Raw genomic sequence first — 18,733 nt, 5'->3', positions numbered from 1 at the left:
TGGTTATGAAATATCTGCATTTAATATTCAAATAGTTACATAGATTATGTAACCTTCCCCAGGGAGGTCAGACCCCATATATCTGTACACTCTAGGTTCATTTATTATAAGCAACTGTAGACTACATGTATCCTAAAAGCATTCCAAGGATGAAGACTCTCTGCTGCAAATACCATCATTATGCTTACCAAGCAGTTAGCCTCATCACTTGTTTTTCTTGCCAAAGGTGGGAACCATGGTCCTTCCACACCCAAACAGAAGAAATTAGATTACATATCTGCTGCTTAAACTTTTCTTTCCCAGATAATTATGTACTATCTTATTTTGTCAGTGTTTCGTATGTTTTAATTTTTATTTCTTCAAGAAGACACTAAGTTCTTTAGCCTTGGCCATTTGAAAATTTTAAAATAAGAGTTCTTCTGCAATTTTTAAAGACTCTGATGACGTGAAAGTATAGAGAGCAAAGAACATGTTCTTTGAAGGCAGGCGACCTGGATTCAAATCCAAGCTGCCTCGCTTCCCACTGTATGTGAGTGGAAAATTGTCTCATCTTTCTGGGCCTCTGTTTTTTTTTTTTTTTTTTTTTTTTTTTTACCTATAAAACAGGGATAATGATCCCTATCGGCCTTACAGTTTATTGTGAAGATTCTTTGTGGTTATATGTTTGGTTGTATATTTACTTACATGTGTAAAGCACCTGACCTAGTGCTTTTCATTCACTACATATGCAACAAGTGCTAAATGTAGTGTAGATTCAATATGCTGAAATCTAGTCAACACTGGAAGTGCATAGTTTATGTTTGCCTTCTCTACTTGGTTGTATCTTTTTTTGTTCTTTAATGCATTAAAACTAGGCTTCCTCTTCTGTCATTTTGCTAGAATGATTTCCTTAGAGGTATCAATGACTTGCATGTGCGAAATCCAGCAAACACTGTTTGGTGCCTATCTCATTGCATCTCCCTGTGGACTTGATACTGTTGGCCATCTCCTTCTAATGCCACAGCTCCCCTTCTCTTTCATGACACCACACTGGTTCTTGTAGTGCTCTGACCATCCTGTCTCAGTCTTGAATGTAATAGTTCCTTAAATGCCGGTGTTCCTCTGGGCCCACTGACCTTCTCGGTGCTTTCCCCTGAGTGAATTGTGCTTTCAAGGTTTCAGCTATTACCCATTTGCTCAATGTGGTGTAATGAACTATGTCAGAATTTTAGAATCATAGCAACTCAAGTTGCAATTTAACCTTGCCACTTACTTGCTCTGACCTTGGCTAAGTTATGTAACGTTCCTGTACTGCAGTTGCTTTATCTATAAAAAAGCATATTTAATATTGCTTACTTCTTTGCATTGTAGTCAAGTGTTTTCTTCTCCCAGGTGGCACATCAGAATCCACACGTCTGAAATAGAATGCAACACATTTCCCTCTGTGTTCTCTTACATGCTCCTGTTCAGCTTGTGACCTGGCCATTCTCTCCGTTATCTCTGTTCAGCATGTGGGAATCCTCTTTGACTGTTTCTCCCTCACCTGTATTTGGTACATCCCAGGCCCTGCCACATCACCTCCTAAACAGTTCTGGCCTTGGCCAGCTCCTCTCCATCTCTGCTGTCAGTGCTCTCGCTCATCATCTCTTGTCTGGGCTCCTGAACTAGCTGGTATACCTGTACTGTCCAGTAGAGGAGCCACAAGCCACACATGTGACTATTTATATTTAATTAAAATGAAATTAAATAAAAAATTCAGTTCTTCAGCATGACTTGTAAGGTTTCCAGTGCGTCATAGCCCTATGTGTCTACAGAACTTAGTAGAACATCTGTGGACCATTTCATTACTGCAGAAAGTTCCTTTGAACAGTGCTCTTTTAGACTGGAGTCGGCAAACTAAGACTTGAAGGCCAAACCTGCTGCCTGTTTCTACAAATAAAGCTTTACTGGGGCCCAGCCTAGTGTGTTTGTTTACTATGGCTGCTTTCCCATGACAGTGGCCAAGTTGATTAGTTGTAACAGATATGGTATGGCTTCCGGAGCCCCTTGCTTTGTGTTTACTCTCTGGCTTTTCAGGGAAGAAGTTTACTGATTTCTGCTCTAGGCAGTCTGCCTGTCTCTAGTCCTGTTCCCCTTTCCTTCTCTGCTGTATTATTACCTTCCACAGTGATCTCCACACAAAAATGAGCACGTACCCCCCTGGTTAGATCCTCTGAGTGATTCCTCTGCTTCCAGGATAAACTCTGAGCTCTGTAATGTGACATAGAAAGCTCTGCAAGTAGAGCTGTCTTCTTTCTTTATGCCGTATTCCCCTCAAATTCTTCTTTTGCCCCACTGTCCCTATGCTGGAAAGGTCTCCTGGATCCTTGCTCTTTCTTCACAAGTCAGCCCAAGAGTTGTACTGAGCACAAGAAACCCCATGTCTTCCAGGCTGGGTTGTGCGTCCCTCACCTGTGTGGCACAATAGCAACACACAGTTATAGCATTATGATTAATTATTGTAAAGTAAACTTTTCTTTTTTTTCCTGTTCTTTACTTATCTCTGTGTTTTGTTAGGTCAACAGCCAAACTTTGTTGAATTTTGCATCGTCCAGTGTCCACCTGTTGTCTGGTACTTAGTAGCCATTTAATTGCTTTTTGAATTAATGGTTCCCAAGAGGTGATCAGTTTAGCTTTAGCAATATCTGTATCTTGATGGTGATTCGGATTTGAGATTTTAAAGCAGGAGGAACTTATCTTTGACACTTAAAGGAACTTTAATGTTTTTGTTTGAAACTCTTTTTGAGAAATCATAATATTAGAGATAATATAACTTATTCTTTAATTTTATAGTAAAAAGCTATGCTCTACCTTTATTTAAAATCTTTGAGTCTTGAAGAAATTAAGAATTGAGAAATGGGATTGGAATATGAGCAAGAAATGGTATAATGGAGCAGCAAGGAGATTATAATGAAATTTTCCATAGTTTGTTTTCTTTGGTTTGTGATATTTTTGTTCTCTTCATTCCTCCTGAACTCAAAATATCTCCGGGACCCTGTAGGTTTCCCAAATCTCACACTTGTGGCTCTCAACTCCTAAAATTCACCAAACCAGTACCTTGTTGGTGGATAGATTCTTGGTTCCTATCCTCTTTTTTCCTTTCTTTCTCTATCTGAAAGTAGCTCTGGCTCATCTTTCCAAATGTGAATTATACCCACCAATACCTTGTTTTTACACTGAGTGTGCTTAGTACCACACAATGCACAATTCATTCCTAGGAAACTTGAAAAGTCCATGTGCATTTGGAAGAACAGAGGGAGGAGGAAGTGCTAAATGATCAAAGATAGATTTTTCTATATGGAGTTGGGGAGGGTTACAAACACATACAGCCTACCATCTTTTCTCCTATACCCATCTGAGTAATAACTGTGGCTGGTGGGGAAAGACAACGTGTTCCCACTCTCCTTCCTTCCCACAAGCATGTCTTCTTGCTTCCTCCTGTTCCTCTCCCTCTCAACATCAATACATATATTCAAAAACTGTTAGCCTATATATGTTGGAATGAAGGAGTGTTCTACTTAGGTAAAAAGAGATGCATTCCCAAAACATAAGGGGTTCTTCTGACATGAGGAAGAGAAAAACAATTATATAAATATTACTTTATCCTAAAAATTAATACATGAGTTCGTTCCTTTGAAAGAGACTGGCTTAAAGATCAGGCACCAGTCACATGGAGAAACTGGCCGAAGGTAAATGCGATGATTGTACAGTAAAGCCAAAGCACATGTTCTTAAAGTCCAGATTTGTAGATAATCACCTTTCCAGACAACCAAAAATTTGGAAAATGTGTAAAGTGCTGGACAACAGGAAACAGTCTAGGCTAAATACAATCTAGGAGTTATGAGATCAAAGAGAGAGGGCTAGAAATATAGGGTTACAGGAGACCAGTTGGGTTATTGCATTCATCTAGGTAAGAGACACCAATGACAAAAATTATAATGGCAACAGGTGTAATGGAATAAGTTGGAAAAGGATTAAGAAGAATCTTAGGAGATAAGATGAATAGGGCTTGGTTCAAGACTAGGAACAGTCTAGGGTGACTCCAGTTTTCTGACTTGGCTAAGTTGATGATGATCCCATTGATTAATTTTGGGAGATTTCTGTGGTGGTGGTCATGGAGGAAAGGGAGATTAAGCAAAGAGTAGGGTATTTGTTTCAGGCATGTTGGGTTTGAGGCATATTTGAGAATGTGTGATTTGTCAGGTAAGGATGCTCAGCAATAACTGAGAAATATGGAACTACAAGTAGAATATAAGAGAGAACTTGAAACCAGAGATTTGTGTCAGGGTGTTTGAGCCTTTGAGGAGGAAAATGTTTTCCTGTACTAGTTTTGGTTCTTTAGTGGATCTAATAATCAAATTGACATAAGGCAGATTAACAGGAGAAAAAACAGATTTAATTACATATATATGGGAGTGCCACAGGACAATGAGATCCAAGTTCAAACTGGCAATAGAGGCTTATAAAGCCGTCTTGAACTAAGGCATGGTGTAGGCATCTGTGGAGGAGGATATTCACAGGATGATAAGAGAGCAGATAGTTGGTAATTAGATGTTTGTCCTGCTATACAGATAGGTCATTCAGATGAAAAGTTATCTCTTGGTAATAGCTCTCTGTGTGGCTGGGTCACCTGTCTGAAATCTCTCAGGTAGTTAAGGGAGAGGTAGGAGTTTTTCTTGAATCTGCTGGGTCTTAATTTCTTTCAGCTCTATTTTTGCTTGGAGAATTCCATGGACACAGAAGCCTGGTGGGCTACGGTCCATAGGGTGGTAGAGAGTCGGACACGACTGAAACAACTTAACACACACGCACACACAAAATATTCTGCAAGCCATAGTGGTGGCACATTTTGGGAAACTTGTTCTGAAGCCTTTTAGGCCCCTGGGAATAGATTCAATGGCCTTGGTACAGCATATGGAGGAAGTGTACTTGGGAAGCACAAAATTTTAAGGGAAAGGCAGAGGAAATAGAAACTGAAAAACTGTAGCTCTGGAATGAAGAGGAAATAGTATGGAAACCAGGAGAGGAGAAAGGAAATGTGATGATTGACAGTGTCATATGCTACAGAAAGGTCACCTGGGATGAAGGCTGAGATGAATCCACTGTCTTGTTATGGAGCTGCCACTGGTGACCCCTGCATTCTTTTGTAGGGGAATGCAGTCATATGTGGAGAAGGCAATGGCACCCCACTCCAATACTCTTGCCTGGAAAATCCCATGGATGGAGGAGCCTGGTAGATGCAGTCCATGGGGTCACTAAGAGTTGGACGCCACTGAGCAACTTCACTTTCACTTTTCACTTTCATGCATTGGAGAAGGAAATGGCAACCCACTCCGGTGTTCTTGCCTGGAGAATCCCAGGGATGGGGGAGCCTGGTGGGCTGCCGTCTATGGGGTCGCACAGAGTCAGACACGACTGAAGCGACTTAGCAGCAGCAGCAGCAGCAATCATATGTACTGGGTTGTGAAGTTATAACAAGAATGTCTGTGAATACACTGTTGATGTCTCTTTTTAAAAGTTTAATAGGGAAATCAAGCAGAGGAGGAGAGATTTTTGGATTAGGAAGAATTGGGCATGTTGGTAAGAAAGAAGGAATCAACCTATAGATGGAGAGCTGGATGGAGCAAGAGGAAGGGGATAATTGATGGCCTAAGGTTGCAGAGCATAGGTGCAGAGCAGTTGGCCTTGGAGACAGCAAGAGAAACCACTTCTGAATGTAGAGGAAGATGTGCCTGAAAAGATTTGAGGTCTTGAGGTCAGAGTTTGAGGAATCCATGGTTGATGGACTAATATCTTAAGAGCAGAGGAGGCCAGTTCCTCTGGGATTGAGAGATAGAGTTAAATGAGGAAGGAAAGTGACTTCATTGGTGAGACAGAGGTTTGGAGGCAATTCTATGGAGAATGTCGAGTTAAGTAAAAGGAACATGAAGCAAATCTGAGGATACACTGGGCAGTTCAGATCTCTCTATATTTGTGCTATTTATCTAATGTCAATATTGGTGAGTAATAATAGCTATTGATTGAGCTCTTTAGTTCAAGGGAGTTCTTACTATGTATTATAACAACTTCATTGTATAAGGGGGCAGAGTGCTATCATTATCCGCCATGATCTTTGTAGATTAAACTGAGACAGAGAGGTCAGTAACAGAGGTAAGACCACACAGCAGCCAAGTGGAAGAAGGAGATTTGAGTCCAGCCTTTCTGACTGCAGAGTGTAGTACCTGCCTTCCCTCTCTTTTCTGCCTAAGGAAAGCTGACTTGATGAGAGGTTGATGATAGGCAGGTAAGTATGATGGATGAAGTGGCAAGAGCGCTGAGGATGCCAATGTGTGTCCTGAAGGTAACTGAGGTAGGTAGGAAAAGAAGTGAATCAGAGGCTGATAGTGACAGGTTTGGGAGTGGAAGTCAATGAAGAGATTTAGATGGAATTGGATAAAATGAAATATCAGGTATTATGAATACACTTAGAAGGGAATGGGTTAGGACTTCCCTGGTGATCCAGTGGTTAAGACTCTGCATTCCCAATGCACAGGGCCCGGGTTCAATCCCTGGTCAGAAAACGAGATCCTGCATGCTGCAGCTAAGAGCCTGCATGCCTCAACGAAGATCAAAGGTCCCACCTATTGCAACTAAGACCTGGTACAGTCAAATAAATAAATTAAAAAAAATTTTTTTTTTAAATACGGGGGTGGATTATTTAAGGTATAGCATTTTTCATTAAAATTGAGGCTATATAGTCACAAAAATGAATGACTGAGGATCAGATGGGGAAAATCTTTGGAGCAGAGAAGGCTGGAAGATAGGAGATTGGGATAGAGCAAAAAATCTTGATTTTACTGCTACGGTGACATTTTTCCTATTTGTGATACTATTTTATTAATTTGAGCATGGCACCCCACTCCAGTACTCTTGCCTGGAAAATCCCATGGATGGAGGAGCCTGGTAGGCTGTAGTCCATGGGGTCGCTAAGAGTCGGACACGACTGAGCGACTTCCTTTTCACTTTTCACTTTCATGCATTGGAGAAGGAAATGGCAACCCACTCCAGTGTTCTTGCCTGGAGAATCCCAGGGATGGGGGAGCCTGGCGGGCTTCCGTCTATGGGGTCGCACAGAGTGGGATACGACTGAAGCGACTTAGCAGCAGCAGCACCTAAATTGCTACCTTAACTTCCTTCTTTTTTCACCCAACATAGTTATAAATTGTAATATCTCTCTTATCCTGCAAATTATTTCTGTTTCATATTTTAATTTCTTAGTAAAATATTTTAGGGTCTTTTTTTAACAGTTTGATTTTTGGTTTCTGAGATTGAGCAGTTTCTAGTTTGCTGCTAGGTTGCTTCAGTCGTGTCCGACTCTGTGCGACCCCATAGACGGCAGCCCGCCAGGCTCCCCCGTCCCTGGGATTCTCCAGGCAAGAACACTGGAGTGGGTTGCCATTTCCTTCTCCAAAGCAGGAAAGTGAAAAGTGAAAGTGAAGTTGCTCAGTCGTGTCCGACTCTTCGCAACCCTATGGACTGCAGCCTACCAGGCTCCTCCATCCATGGGATTTTCCAGGCAAGAGTACTGGAGTAGGGTGCCATTGCCTTCTCCAGTTTCTAGTTTAGTCATGACTAATTCAGTCAAATTGAATATTAAGATCCATGGATATATTTCACTCCATTTTATAATTCAACCTCTACAATATAATGAAGCAACATTAGGCAATATAGTTTCTTTAAGGAGGAAAAAGTAGAATAGAGCAAATACTGAATTTTTGAAAAATAGGCTTTTTACTTGAGAATAATTTTAGACTTTCAGAAAAGTTTCAAGGAGGGTTCAAAGGATTCCTATATACCCCACACTCAGATTCTCCTAGTGTTAATATTTACATTTGTATGGTACATTTGTCATAATTAGTGAATAAATATTGGTACATTATTATTAACTAATGGCTATAGTAGTTCAGATTTCCTTAGTTTTTACCGAATGTCATTTTTCTGTTCCAGGATTCTATCTGAGATACCACATTACATTTAGCTGTCACTTCTCTTTAGACTCCTGGTTGTGACAATTTCTCAGACATTCATTGTTTTTGATGACCTTGTCAGTTTTGAGAAGTCCTGGTCAGGTATTTTGTAGAATATTTCTCAATTTGGATTTGTCTGATGTTTCTCTTGCGTGATTAGATTCAGGTTATGGGGTTTCCTGGAGGCTTCCCTGGTGGCTCAGTGGTAAAGAACTCTTCTGCCAAAGCAGGAGGCACAGGTTCCATCCCTGGGTCAGGAAGATCCCCCAGAGAAGGAAATGGCAACCCACTCCAGTATTCTTGCCTGGGAAATCCCATGGACAGAGGAGCCTGGCAGGCTGTATAGTCCATGGTGTCACAAGAGTTGGCCATGACTTTGCAACTAAACAACAACGATGGGGTTTTTGGAGGAAGACCACAGAAGTAGTGTGCCATTCTCATCCCATTATGTCAGGACTACATGCATAAGCATGGTTTATCACTGTTGGTGTTTACCTTGTTCACCTGGCTGAGGTAGAGTTTGTAAGATTTCTCAGTTTTTAAAGTTACTATTTCTACGCTACTTGCCTTCTACACTGAACTCCCTGGAACAAAGTCATTACACGTAGTCCCCTCTTGAACGGTGGAGAGTTATGCTTCATGAACTCTTTGAGGATGCATCTACATATTTTGTTTGCAATCATTCTGTACAGAGTATTTATCTTTTCTTCTCTATTCATTCACTCATTCATTCATTTATGTTACCATGACTTCGTGGATATCAACTTTTTACTTTGAGTTTAAAACCAATACTACCTATATTTATTTTGTTCAAATTGTTATAACTTTTGCCATTGGGAGCTCTTTCAGTTGGTTTCTTAGTCCCTTTGACATAACTTCATCATTTTGTTCTTTGAACACTTATTTAGTTTCTGATACTAAAAACAGTATTCTGGATTTTTATTGTATATTGTGTCCCAACCCTAGAATCCGCCTTTTCTTAAGGAGTCTTTTTTCCTTTTATTGGAGACTGCTATTAGAAACCAAAATGTGGGCCCTGGGTGTGCTCACTGCTCCTGGGGAATCATTATTCCTATGTCCTCCCAGCTGACAACTTGGAAATATATTAACCTGTATATACACACATATCTATAATTATTTCTCTCTATATATCCATCTATATCTGTATTAAACTAAGTATGAGTTTATACTGAAGTTTCCAACTCTAATCCAGGATCATATGGATCAATCTAGCTTTTTACACTCAATTGTCTGTAATTTCCACTCCAACAATGAGAAATCTGGTTCCTACTGCGCCATAGACAAATCTATTTGTTAAATACCAATATACATGCATAATGGTTTCAAAATTGTTAACCTGTTCCCCCTTGAGATAATAGTTTTACTAAGTAGAGTACAGTGCCTATGTATATAGGTTTTTTAGTCTTACAGTCTATTTTCAGACTGGGATCCCCTGGGAGATTTTATTTATTAATTTTTTAAAAAACTTGTGAACATTCTTCATGCTGTTCTGTGAGTTTTGGCAGATGCATATTGTCATGTATCCACCACTACAGTATCATACAGAATTGCTTCACTACTCTAAAATACTGCCCACGCTTCACCTATTCTACACTCTCCTCTCTCTGAACCTCTGGCAGTCACTATTCTGTTTTGTCTTTATAGTTTTGCTTTTTCCAGAATGTCATATAAATGGAATCATAAAATTTTCATACTGACTTTTTTGATTTAGCAATATGCATTTAAGATTCACCTGTTGTGTTACATGAATTGATAGTTTGTTCTTTTGTATCGCTAAATAGTATTTTATTGTATGTATGTACCACAGTTTGCTTATTTGTTCACATACTATGTTGTGAATAATATTGTGAACCAACCTATAACATTTGGTTACTTCCAGTTTTTGGCAATTATGAATATAATTGGTGTAAACACTTGCATGCAGGTTTTTGTGTGGCCATATATTTTGAAATCAATTGAAAAAAATACCTAGAAGTGTGACAGTTAGATTGTGCACTGTGAATATGAGTAACATTTTAACTGCAATGCTATCTTACAAAGTGGCTTCCATTTTGCATTCCCACCAACAATGAATGAGTATTCATATTGTTCCACGTCCTTGCTGACAATGCATATTGTCAGATTTTTGGATTTTAGTCATTCTAATATATGTGTAGTAGTATGTCATTGTTTTAATTTACATTTTTCTAAGGACAAATGATGTTTAACATCTTTTTTATATACTTTTTTTCCTTTTGTTTATCTTCTCTGATGATGTATTTAAGATCTTTTGCCCATATTTTAATTGAGTTGTTTCCTTATTTCTGAGCTTTAAGAGTTCTATATATATTTTAGATACGTATTTTATCATATATGTATTAGTAAACAATCGCCCAGTGTTTGGATGTCTCTTCATTTTCTTTTAATAGTGCCTTTCACAGAGCCCATTTCTAATTTTAGCAAAGTCCAGCCTATTGATTTTTTTTTCTATGGATTGTGCTTTTGGTATTACATCTAAAATACTATCATTAAACCCAAGGTCATGCAGATTTTTTCCTGTTTTTTTTTTTTTCTAGAAGTTTTATAATTTTGCATTTTACTTTTAAGTCTGTGGTCCATTTCAGGTTAATTTTTGTGTAAGTTGTGAGGTCTCTGCCTAGGTTTATTTTTCTGCACGTGGCTATCCAATTGTTCCATCACTGTTTGTTAAAAAGACTGCTTTTTCTCCATTGAATTACTTTTACACCTTTGTCAAAAGCAAGTTCAGTATATTTGTGTGGGTTTATTGGTGGACTCTCTGTTCTATTCCACTGTTCTATTTGTTCTTTTATCGATGCCATGCTGTCTTAATTATTATAGCTTTATTGTAGTTCTTGAAAGTGAATCTGTCAACTTTGTTCTTTTTCAGTATTATGTTGACAATTCTAGGCCCTTTGACTTGCCATAGATTGGGTTGGCCAAAAAGTTTATTTGGGTTTTTCTATACCAGCTTAGGAAAAACCTGAACAAACTTTTAGGCCAACCCAATAAATCTTGGGCAGGGGTGGGGGGGGGTGTTCTGAATTTTAAAAACTGTAAACTAGAAACCATTAATCCTCACAGATGCAGAATAAATGAGATGTTTCTTAAATTTTTTTCCCAGATGGTTCTTTGAGGCTCTGAAGTATCCTAAGTTTTCCAAGGCTAACGTCATCAATGGAATCCTTATGACGGTGGTGTTCTTCGTAGTGAGGATTGCCTCGATACCACCTTGCTACGGCTACATGTACTCTGTGTTTGGGACAGAAGCCTACATGAGGCTTGGATTTTTAATTCAGTTTTCCTGGATTGCTACTTGTGTGGTTTTGGATGTGATGAATGTCATGTGGATGATCAAAATTTCAAAGGGGTGCATCAAAGTCATCTCTCTCTTAAGACAAGAGAAAGCCAGAAAGAGTCTTCAGAATGGAAAACTTGACTAAAAGCGGGCTATCGATAAGCATACTTCATTACTACCCACATTGTCTCTTCTGATAGGATAAATTCTTGGCATGTTCTTGTGCTTCTTTATTAATTATACTTGGTATTCATACTTTCAGTGTCTTTTTATCTTAACCATTAGAAAAGAGAAACTAAAACAGTTTTTTTTCTCAAGATTTATTTTCTAATTTTCTTCTGCATTATAAGCATGGATAAAATCTTAAAGATTAAAATAAAAATGTATAAATATTGATCGTGAATCTTTTTGGAAATCTGTTCACTGGCATTGGTACTTTTCTCTGTGAAAAGATGACTATGCTAATTTGGTGCACTTGGTTTTATGTCACTGATTTTGCTGAGAGAATGGGAACTGCCTTTAAATCTGTAAACAGCTCTCCACATTCTGATGCACTGTGCTTATTTCTTACTATGGCTGTCAATTCCTGGAGTAGAGTTTGATTTCCAAATTATTGAAATGTTCTTTTTCTTAGACTATTAGATGTGATGTCTTTTTCATTTCAATTTGCTATCATCTACTAATAATGAAATATTTTGCTTACTTTGGGAACCTCTAATTAGTTTTCATGGGAAATATTTCCTACAATTTTGGATTTTTCTGACATTACTTTATTGTATGTTTTTAACATTTTATCAAATTATTGCTTTTTTCTTAAATAGGAAAGCTTAAGACCAATCTAATAGAGCTCCTTAAGAGATGAATTCTTCCTTCTAAACATGCATGTTCTAGATGACTAGTTAGACTAATATGAGGAGTCATTAAGAAAAAGGCTTTAACACTGCTGTCTCTTATCTGCTTCCCTTGCATTTTTTTCTTTGAAAACTATATTATTTCTATTTTCAAAACCTCCCATGAGTTCTGAACCCAACATCTTTTAGCACCACAGTCTTGTGCAATATATATTTATCATGCTCCTAAAGTAAGCCTCTTCTTGATGAGACCAAAACTGCAAAAACTAAATAAATAAGTCAGTATTCATATTTTACTCACAATTTACACCCATGCTTGCTAGCATTTTGAGTGCTTTGATTTTCTGTTTTTCTTAAAAGACAGGCAAAAGATAGATAATTTAAGTATTCTGATTATCAATATTATTATTTTATGTGAGGATAAATGAATGGTGACTTTTTTTTTCTGTTTGTGTATGTGGGTATATGTTTGCTTTTGTTTTGGTCCTTACAACCCAAATATAAAATAACATAGTTAGCTATTATTGTCTTTCTTTTTCTCAAGTACTTGACTTTAATGATCATTCTTACCTAAGGAAAAAAATTAATCAATGGAAAATACTTGAATTTAATTGAACCCAAACCAAAAGATCTAATCCATTCAGTTTCTCAGTTTGAATGAGAATGTGCCACTCATTCTCATTGTCCATGTTATGGTGATGAAGGAAGGCTAGCTGGATATTTCAGGACTTTTGATTTAATGTGATTTGATTTGACTCAGCTGTCCAATGCTGATAGGGCCTGATAAGTTATAGAACATTTAAAGAAGGTAACTGAAATCTCAGTCAGTAACTAAATGATAAATTGAAATTGATTGGCTTATACCAGTGCACTTATTTTTGAAAGGCTTAAAGTAATGTAAAATGTAAGTATTTGTTTTCAGATTTACTAATATTACATTGATAATTTGTTATTAAATTTAGTCCCTTTTACACATAGGCACTTAGACATGTATTGGTTGTTTAGAGGGAGTATGAAAGCATGTGGTTTTATCTTGTTCCTTTCTTGCTCTTTTGCAAGAAAAATGGCTTTCAAAAAGGAAAACACTTACATTAGAAAGCTATTTTGGAAATTCATTCCTTTAGAAAGAAACAAAATGTGAAATAAATAATTTTGACTATTCAGATATTTCTGTGGTTTCTGAACACAGATTTTAAACCCATTATCAATATGAAGAAAATATAATGCTATATAATATGAGTGAGTTTCCATATAGCAATTTCAGTTTTTATAGTTGTTATTTCATGCTTAAAACTTTATTTTTACTTTCACCAACAGCACCTTTCAGTAGTATAGCCCCCGACAAAGTAAGTATAATTAAAATATCAATGTGTTGAACTAAAGTTTGTTATTCCCTTAGTCAGCAATTCTTATTTTATGCTGGCTGCATGACAGATAATTTAACATTCAGATTAAATATCCAAAATAGATTCTACGTACTTCCTCATACAATAGATATGAAATGAAAAAGACACTATAAGCTGCCATGCTACTTTAAGTCAGATCTTTACAAAAAGGAGCTATACTTTGCTGTTCTGTGATTTTATCCACCTGCCTAAGATACAAGTAGTTAAAGACAGAACATTTCATTTATTAAATAATGAATTTTTCATTTATTAAATGACAAACTTTTGCTAGACATTTTACATATTAAATATTTTGACTACATGGATTAATTTAAATGATTCTATTGATATTAGACATTCTGATATTAAACAACTGTTAAAATATTTATAGAAAATGAAAACAAATTGGTATAAATTTTTAAGCAACTCTATTTTTGTAGAAAAAAGTTAGTGACAACCTGTAACTATATAAATGTTCTCTGAACATGTAGTACTCTAGAAAATAAAAAGTTCATTCAAAATTTTGAAAATGAGTGAAAATCAACTAAATATCATGCAAGATCATAAACTGCATTAGATATTTTATTGGGGAGAATTTAAAAACTATGAGCTTGAGTTTATAGAGTCTGCATTATTGTGTCTAAAACCTTTTTAATGAATATCATTTGCATTTATTTAAATCTCAGTATGAATCTGAGTGCAGAGAAATGAACTCCTGCTTAAATTGTGTCTTGATATATCATAGAAGTTGAAATGCAATATTTATTCCAGCTGTTCAGTTTTGTTATTTTATGGAGTAGTCTTTGTTCAGAGAAATAATGATGTTTTTATCATTCCTAAGGGTGGCTCATATACTGTGGATGACCCAGTACTGTTGTAAAGGTCTAGTTTTAAAAACTGCCTAATTTATAGGTGTTTAAATCAAATTCTTTTCTAAATTTTAATGACATATTTGACTCAAATAAAAATTTTGCTGAAAGTATCAGTTTTTAAATTATATATTTTCTCTGAGGTGCACTAGGCATTTAAAGAGTGGTTCTTCCCTGTATTGTTGGGTACACCAACATTGTAATCATGTGTTTAGAAATATTCTTCTCATGGAGATATATAGGGGGGAAGTATGTTGTAATATTCATGTTTGTTCTACTTCATTTTTAAGGAAAATAAACATGATCCAAAAGACACTATTAAAATAAGTGTTTGAATAAATTTCAATTTCTAGGTTTCTCTTCACTCCAAATACGTAAATATACATTTCAATTGGCTTTAAGTGGTTTAATCTGTTAAATTAAATTTGAAAGTCCATGTCATTGTTGACATCATCAATTATACTTCATAGAAAATTATGTATTTATGTGTTTTGGATTCTATAAGAAGCAAACTGGTATAATGTTATCATAATGTGGCAGAGTATATCTCAAAAGGTGCAAACCAGTATAGCCCGGAGACCCTCCTGTGATGAGAGGCCCCGGGTGCACACACACCTTCCTAGCCTTAACCACAGCTGGTTAATGACAGACACACTAAAGGTACTGAAAGCAAATTCTGACATAAAATGTGTGATATTAGTGAGGACAAGGAAAAGCCAGCAAGACCTAAGGTTGGAGGAGATAGTATGACTGCTTTGCCCTTAAAAGCCATGATGTTCCTCCCTCAATCCAAAAGTTTTCTCTCTGAATATTTTGAGCCCTTCCCTCTCATCAGCACCTCCCTCCTTTATGTCATCTTTCTATGTCAACTTTTGAGGCCTCCCCAGGTGGCGCCAGAAGTGAAGAACCTGTCTGCCAAGGCAGGAGATGTAGGAGACATGGGTTCCTTCGCTTGGTGGGGAAGATTCCTTGGAGGAGGGCATGGCAACCCACTCCAGTATTCTTGCCTGGAGAATCCCATGGACAGAGAAGCCTGGACGGCTACAGTGCATAGGGTCACAAAGAGTCAGACATTACTGAAGCACATTAGCATGTGTGCAAATGTGTAAGCTTCCCAGCCCGTTGTGGCAAATTTAGACGTTCATTAGTATCTTCTTTCATTGGGGGGAAAAAAAAACATTGCTGTAAGCTTCAGTAATGAACAGACAAGCCATAATTTATTAAGAGGCTACAGGAAGCCATTTAACATTTAATAATACTTATTTATAACACCAAGCAAAGCTTATAATGTTATAGTTTTATTGAGAAACATCGTTAGGTGTCTTTTCCTTAAACTGGTTTAGCAATAAGAGCTTTATAACATGTTTCAGCTAGGGATTCACTGCAGGCCCGTAAATTATCTAAATGTTCTTCTTTAGACCCTCTGACAGGTGAGGGAGGAACTGAGGTGGTTCTGTGTTATGAGGATGTTATGAGGAGGGTGTGCTGATATGTCGCAGCATTATTGAGTCTTGCTCTTTAATCAAGCAAATGTAGTCACAGTCCTGTTTCCTTCAAAAGTGAGCTTATTGTGAGTGAATTACTCAGGGTGTTTTCCAAAGTACAACACCCAAGGATTTGAGCCCTGTCTCTTTTTAGCCCAGACCTCAAACTACTGCTTTGAAAGGTCATACCTTTCTTGGAAGATATTTTGGCAGTGAAACTAAAGATTGGTTTGTTTGCATAGAAAGTATTTACACTGATTCCCTCCAAGGAGTAGACAGTTTTAAAATCTTAAAGATAAAAATACCTCTGGCTGAAAACTCGTTAATTGTCATCTGCATGTTTTTTCTTTTATATCTTTATGTAATTCTTGCTGTAATTAAGTATGCATTAAGGTATTTGCTACTTGTTGGTTAATGAAGCATTAAAAATATAACTAAATAAAATGTGCTATGTATTTTTCTGTTTCTTGCTTGGTTTGCTTCTAGTATGATTATGTCTACTTTTTACTCAAGTACTTTTTGCACAGATAATACTATCTTACTAACGTGTAACTGGTATGAGTTATGAGACTATTTTGGTAATTATTTGATTTTGTAATAATAACTTTTAGACATAGATTTAATTTGAAGAAGTTACTTGAAAACTTCAGTAGATGTGACATCTATTGTGATATACAATTTTTCTCTGAGAATATATCACATTAATATATAATTGTCAAAGATTTTAGAAGTCTTTCAAAATACATTTATTAACATTTTGAGAACACACCTTCTAATGTATTTCCATAAAGCTGAAGAACTTTTATTTACAGAATGTAAGACTTAGTAATTTACAAATCAATGTTACTCAGATTTATCAGCAATTAAAATAGCAATTTAGTGTTCTTTTTTGTTTCTGGTTGTGCTCTAGAGGGGTTTCTGGACATCTTTGTGTATTTCCCTTAAAAATTTGGAATGTTTGTATACTTAGTATGTGTGCCAGTTTAAAGTAAATATATGCAAGTTATAAGCAATAATCTGCATGTTATACAGGGTTGGCATTTCTTTGTCATGGCAATTTTATTATTTTAAGAATGTATAAAATCAATATCCTTATCAACATTTATATATAAATCACTCCTCTCCCCCAATAAAAAACATTGGGATTTTCTTGTGGTAGAACACTAATATAATGTGGTGCAAAGCTTTGTATTTTGTGAAAAAAAAAAAAATAAAAATAAAATCACAGTTATTTAGTGGAAAAGTTTGAATCTGCAAGGTGTACACTTGAACAATAATTAATGGATGATAAAATGACTTTTTTCACATGCCATCATCTCTAAGATGCTTATGGAGCTTGTTCCTCCCCATCTCTCCCCACAGTCCCAGCACATCAGAAGATGCAGCAAACATTTCAGTCCTGCTTGCTAATGGAAAAGATGGTGCTATCTAATCAATTGGCTTTTTTAGATTAAGTAAAACTTTGACAGTTATTTTTTTCATCTCCTTTTCTTTGTCCTTGAGACCTCTCATGTGGTCTTTAGTGTTTTTTTTTTTTTTTGCCAAATGTCTTGGCTGAAATTCCTACCTTCTCAAATTGCCCATGGTCTTAATCTTGCATCTTACTCCAAGAATATCCAGTAGATCAGGAAGCAGAGCACTAATTGAATAGAATACTGAAGTGGCTTGGCCTTTGCAGAGTAGCATGAGTCATGCTTCAGAACATGCCTAAAATGTTGTGTCAAGACTGGCAAAGGAACAGCTGAATTTCAAAATTAAAATAGTAGGCACAGCTGTCAGTGGAGGCAGGCCACAGGTAAAATTCCAAGGATTCAGATGTCCTCTAAACGAATGTAAATGGACTTGTTCTCCCATTCATCAGGCCATCTCAGAGATGAGTCACCCTTTATTCTCCTCTTTTCTGGTCTTCATCAAAGCCTCTTTACTACTTTCCCTTCCTTTCAGTGGCCCTTATACATGCACAGAGTAAGTGATGATGGCAGGTTTGCAACTTTTGCCCCTCTGAGTAACTGATCATCTGACAGTTGGTCCATAGCAGATGTGATGGATGAACAGGGAGAATGTGGAGTAATAGGAATGATGATGGCTTTTGGTAATGACAGGTCAGGACTTGGGGTCTCTTGCAGGCTCAGGCAACCCACTAGGGCCACTGCTCCACAAAGGCCTCCCCCTCATTCCAGGCTCCACAGTGAGGCATCTGATTGTTGGCAGTGGGTGAAACACTGCTAAGATATGTTCTCATGTATGTACACATAAATGTGTGCATGCACACACACACACACACACACACAATATCCCTACATATACACAGAGAGAGGCATCTAAAATGAATAATGCGTACATTACCTCTAAATACAGAAAAGATGTAAGAATTCTTATACCATGTATAGGAACTTCACTATATTTATTTTTCTTGATAATATTCATGTCACCCTATACAATGGACACATACATAGCATTTTCTTTATTCTTTTTATTCTCTGAAATCCTTTCTCCTTCCTTGTCTGTGTCATTCTTTTCGAATTTTCATCTGTCCTCAAACTTTTATCCTCAGTAGAAATGCAGCCCATCATTCCTATGACTTTTCCTTTCTCCCCACAAGTCCCCTTCTTTGAAAATTATGGAAAGGTAATTTTGGGAGTGGTATAACTGAATATGTGGTAAAATAATAAGACGAGATGTGGCAGTAAAATTTGGCTAGAGATAGATGTAAAGAGGAAGGGGCTGTTTGGCTGGGATGAGGAGTACCTAGGAGCACTGTGCCAAAGCAGCCATGGGCTCCTCAGGCAGAAGGGGGTGCACAG

General features: G+C 37.0%; 1 protein-coding gene across 5 annotated transcripts in view; it reads left to right on the top strand.

The window, feature by feature from the left end:
- Positions 1-16,384, top strand: part of TLCD4 (TLC domain containing 4) — a 69,677-nt gene extending 53,293 nt beyond the window's left edge. For all 5 annotated transcript variants that reach the window (XM_006075770.3, XM_006075769.3, XM_006075766.3 and 2 more), the window contains exon 7: positions 11,167-16,384. In XM_006075770.3, the coding sequence (XP_006075832.1) occupies positions 11,167-11,485 (319 nt within the window). In that variant the 3' untranslated portion in view covers positions 11,486-16,384. The remainder of the gene's footprint in view (positions 1-11,166) is intronic.
- The last annotated feature ends 2,349 nt before the right edge of the window (positions 16,385-18,733 follow it).

The sequence above is a fragment of the Bubalus bubalis genome, chromosome 6 (assembly GCF_019923935.1).
Source record: "Bubalus bubalis isolate 160015118507 breed Murrah chromosome 6, NDDB_SH_1, whole genome shotgun sequence".
Classification (NCBI taxonomy): domain Eukaryota; kingdom Metazoa; phylum Chordata; class Mammalia; order Artiodactyla; family Bovidae; genus Bubalus; species Bubalus bubalis.
This window is presented reverse-complemented; position numbering and strand designations above follow the sequence as displayed.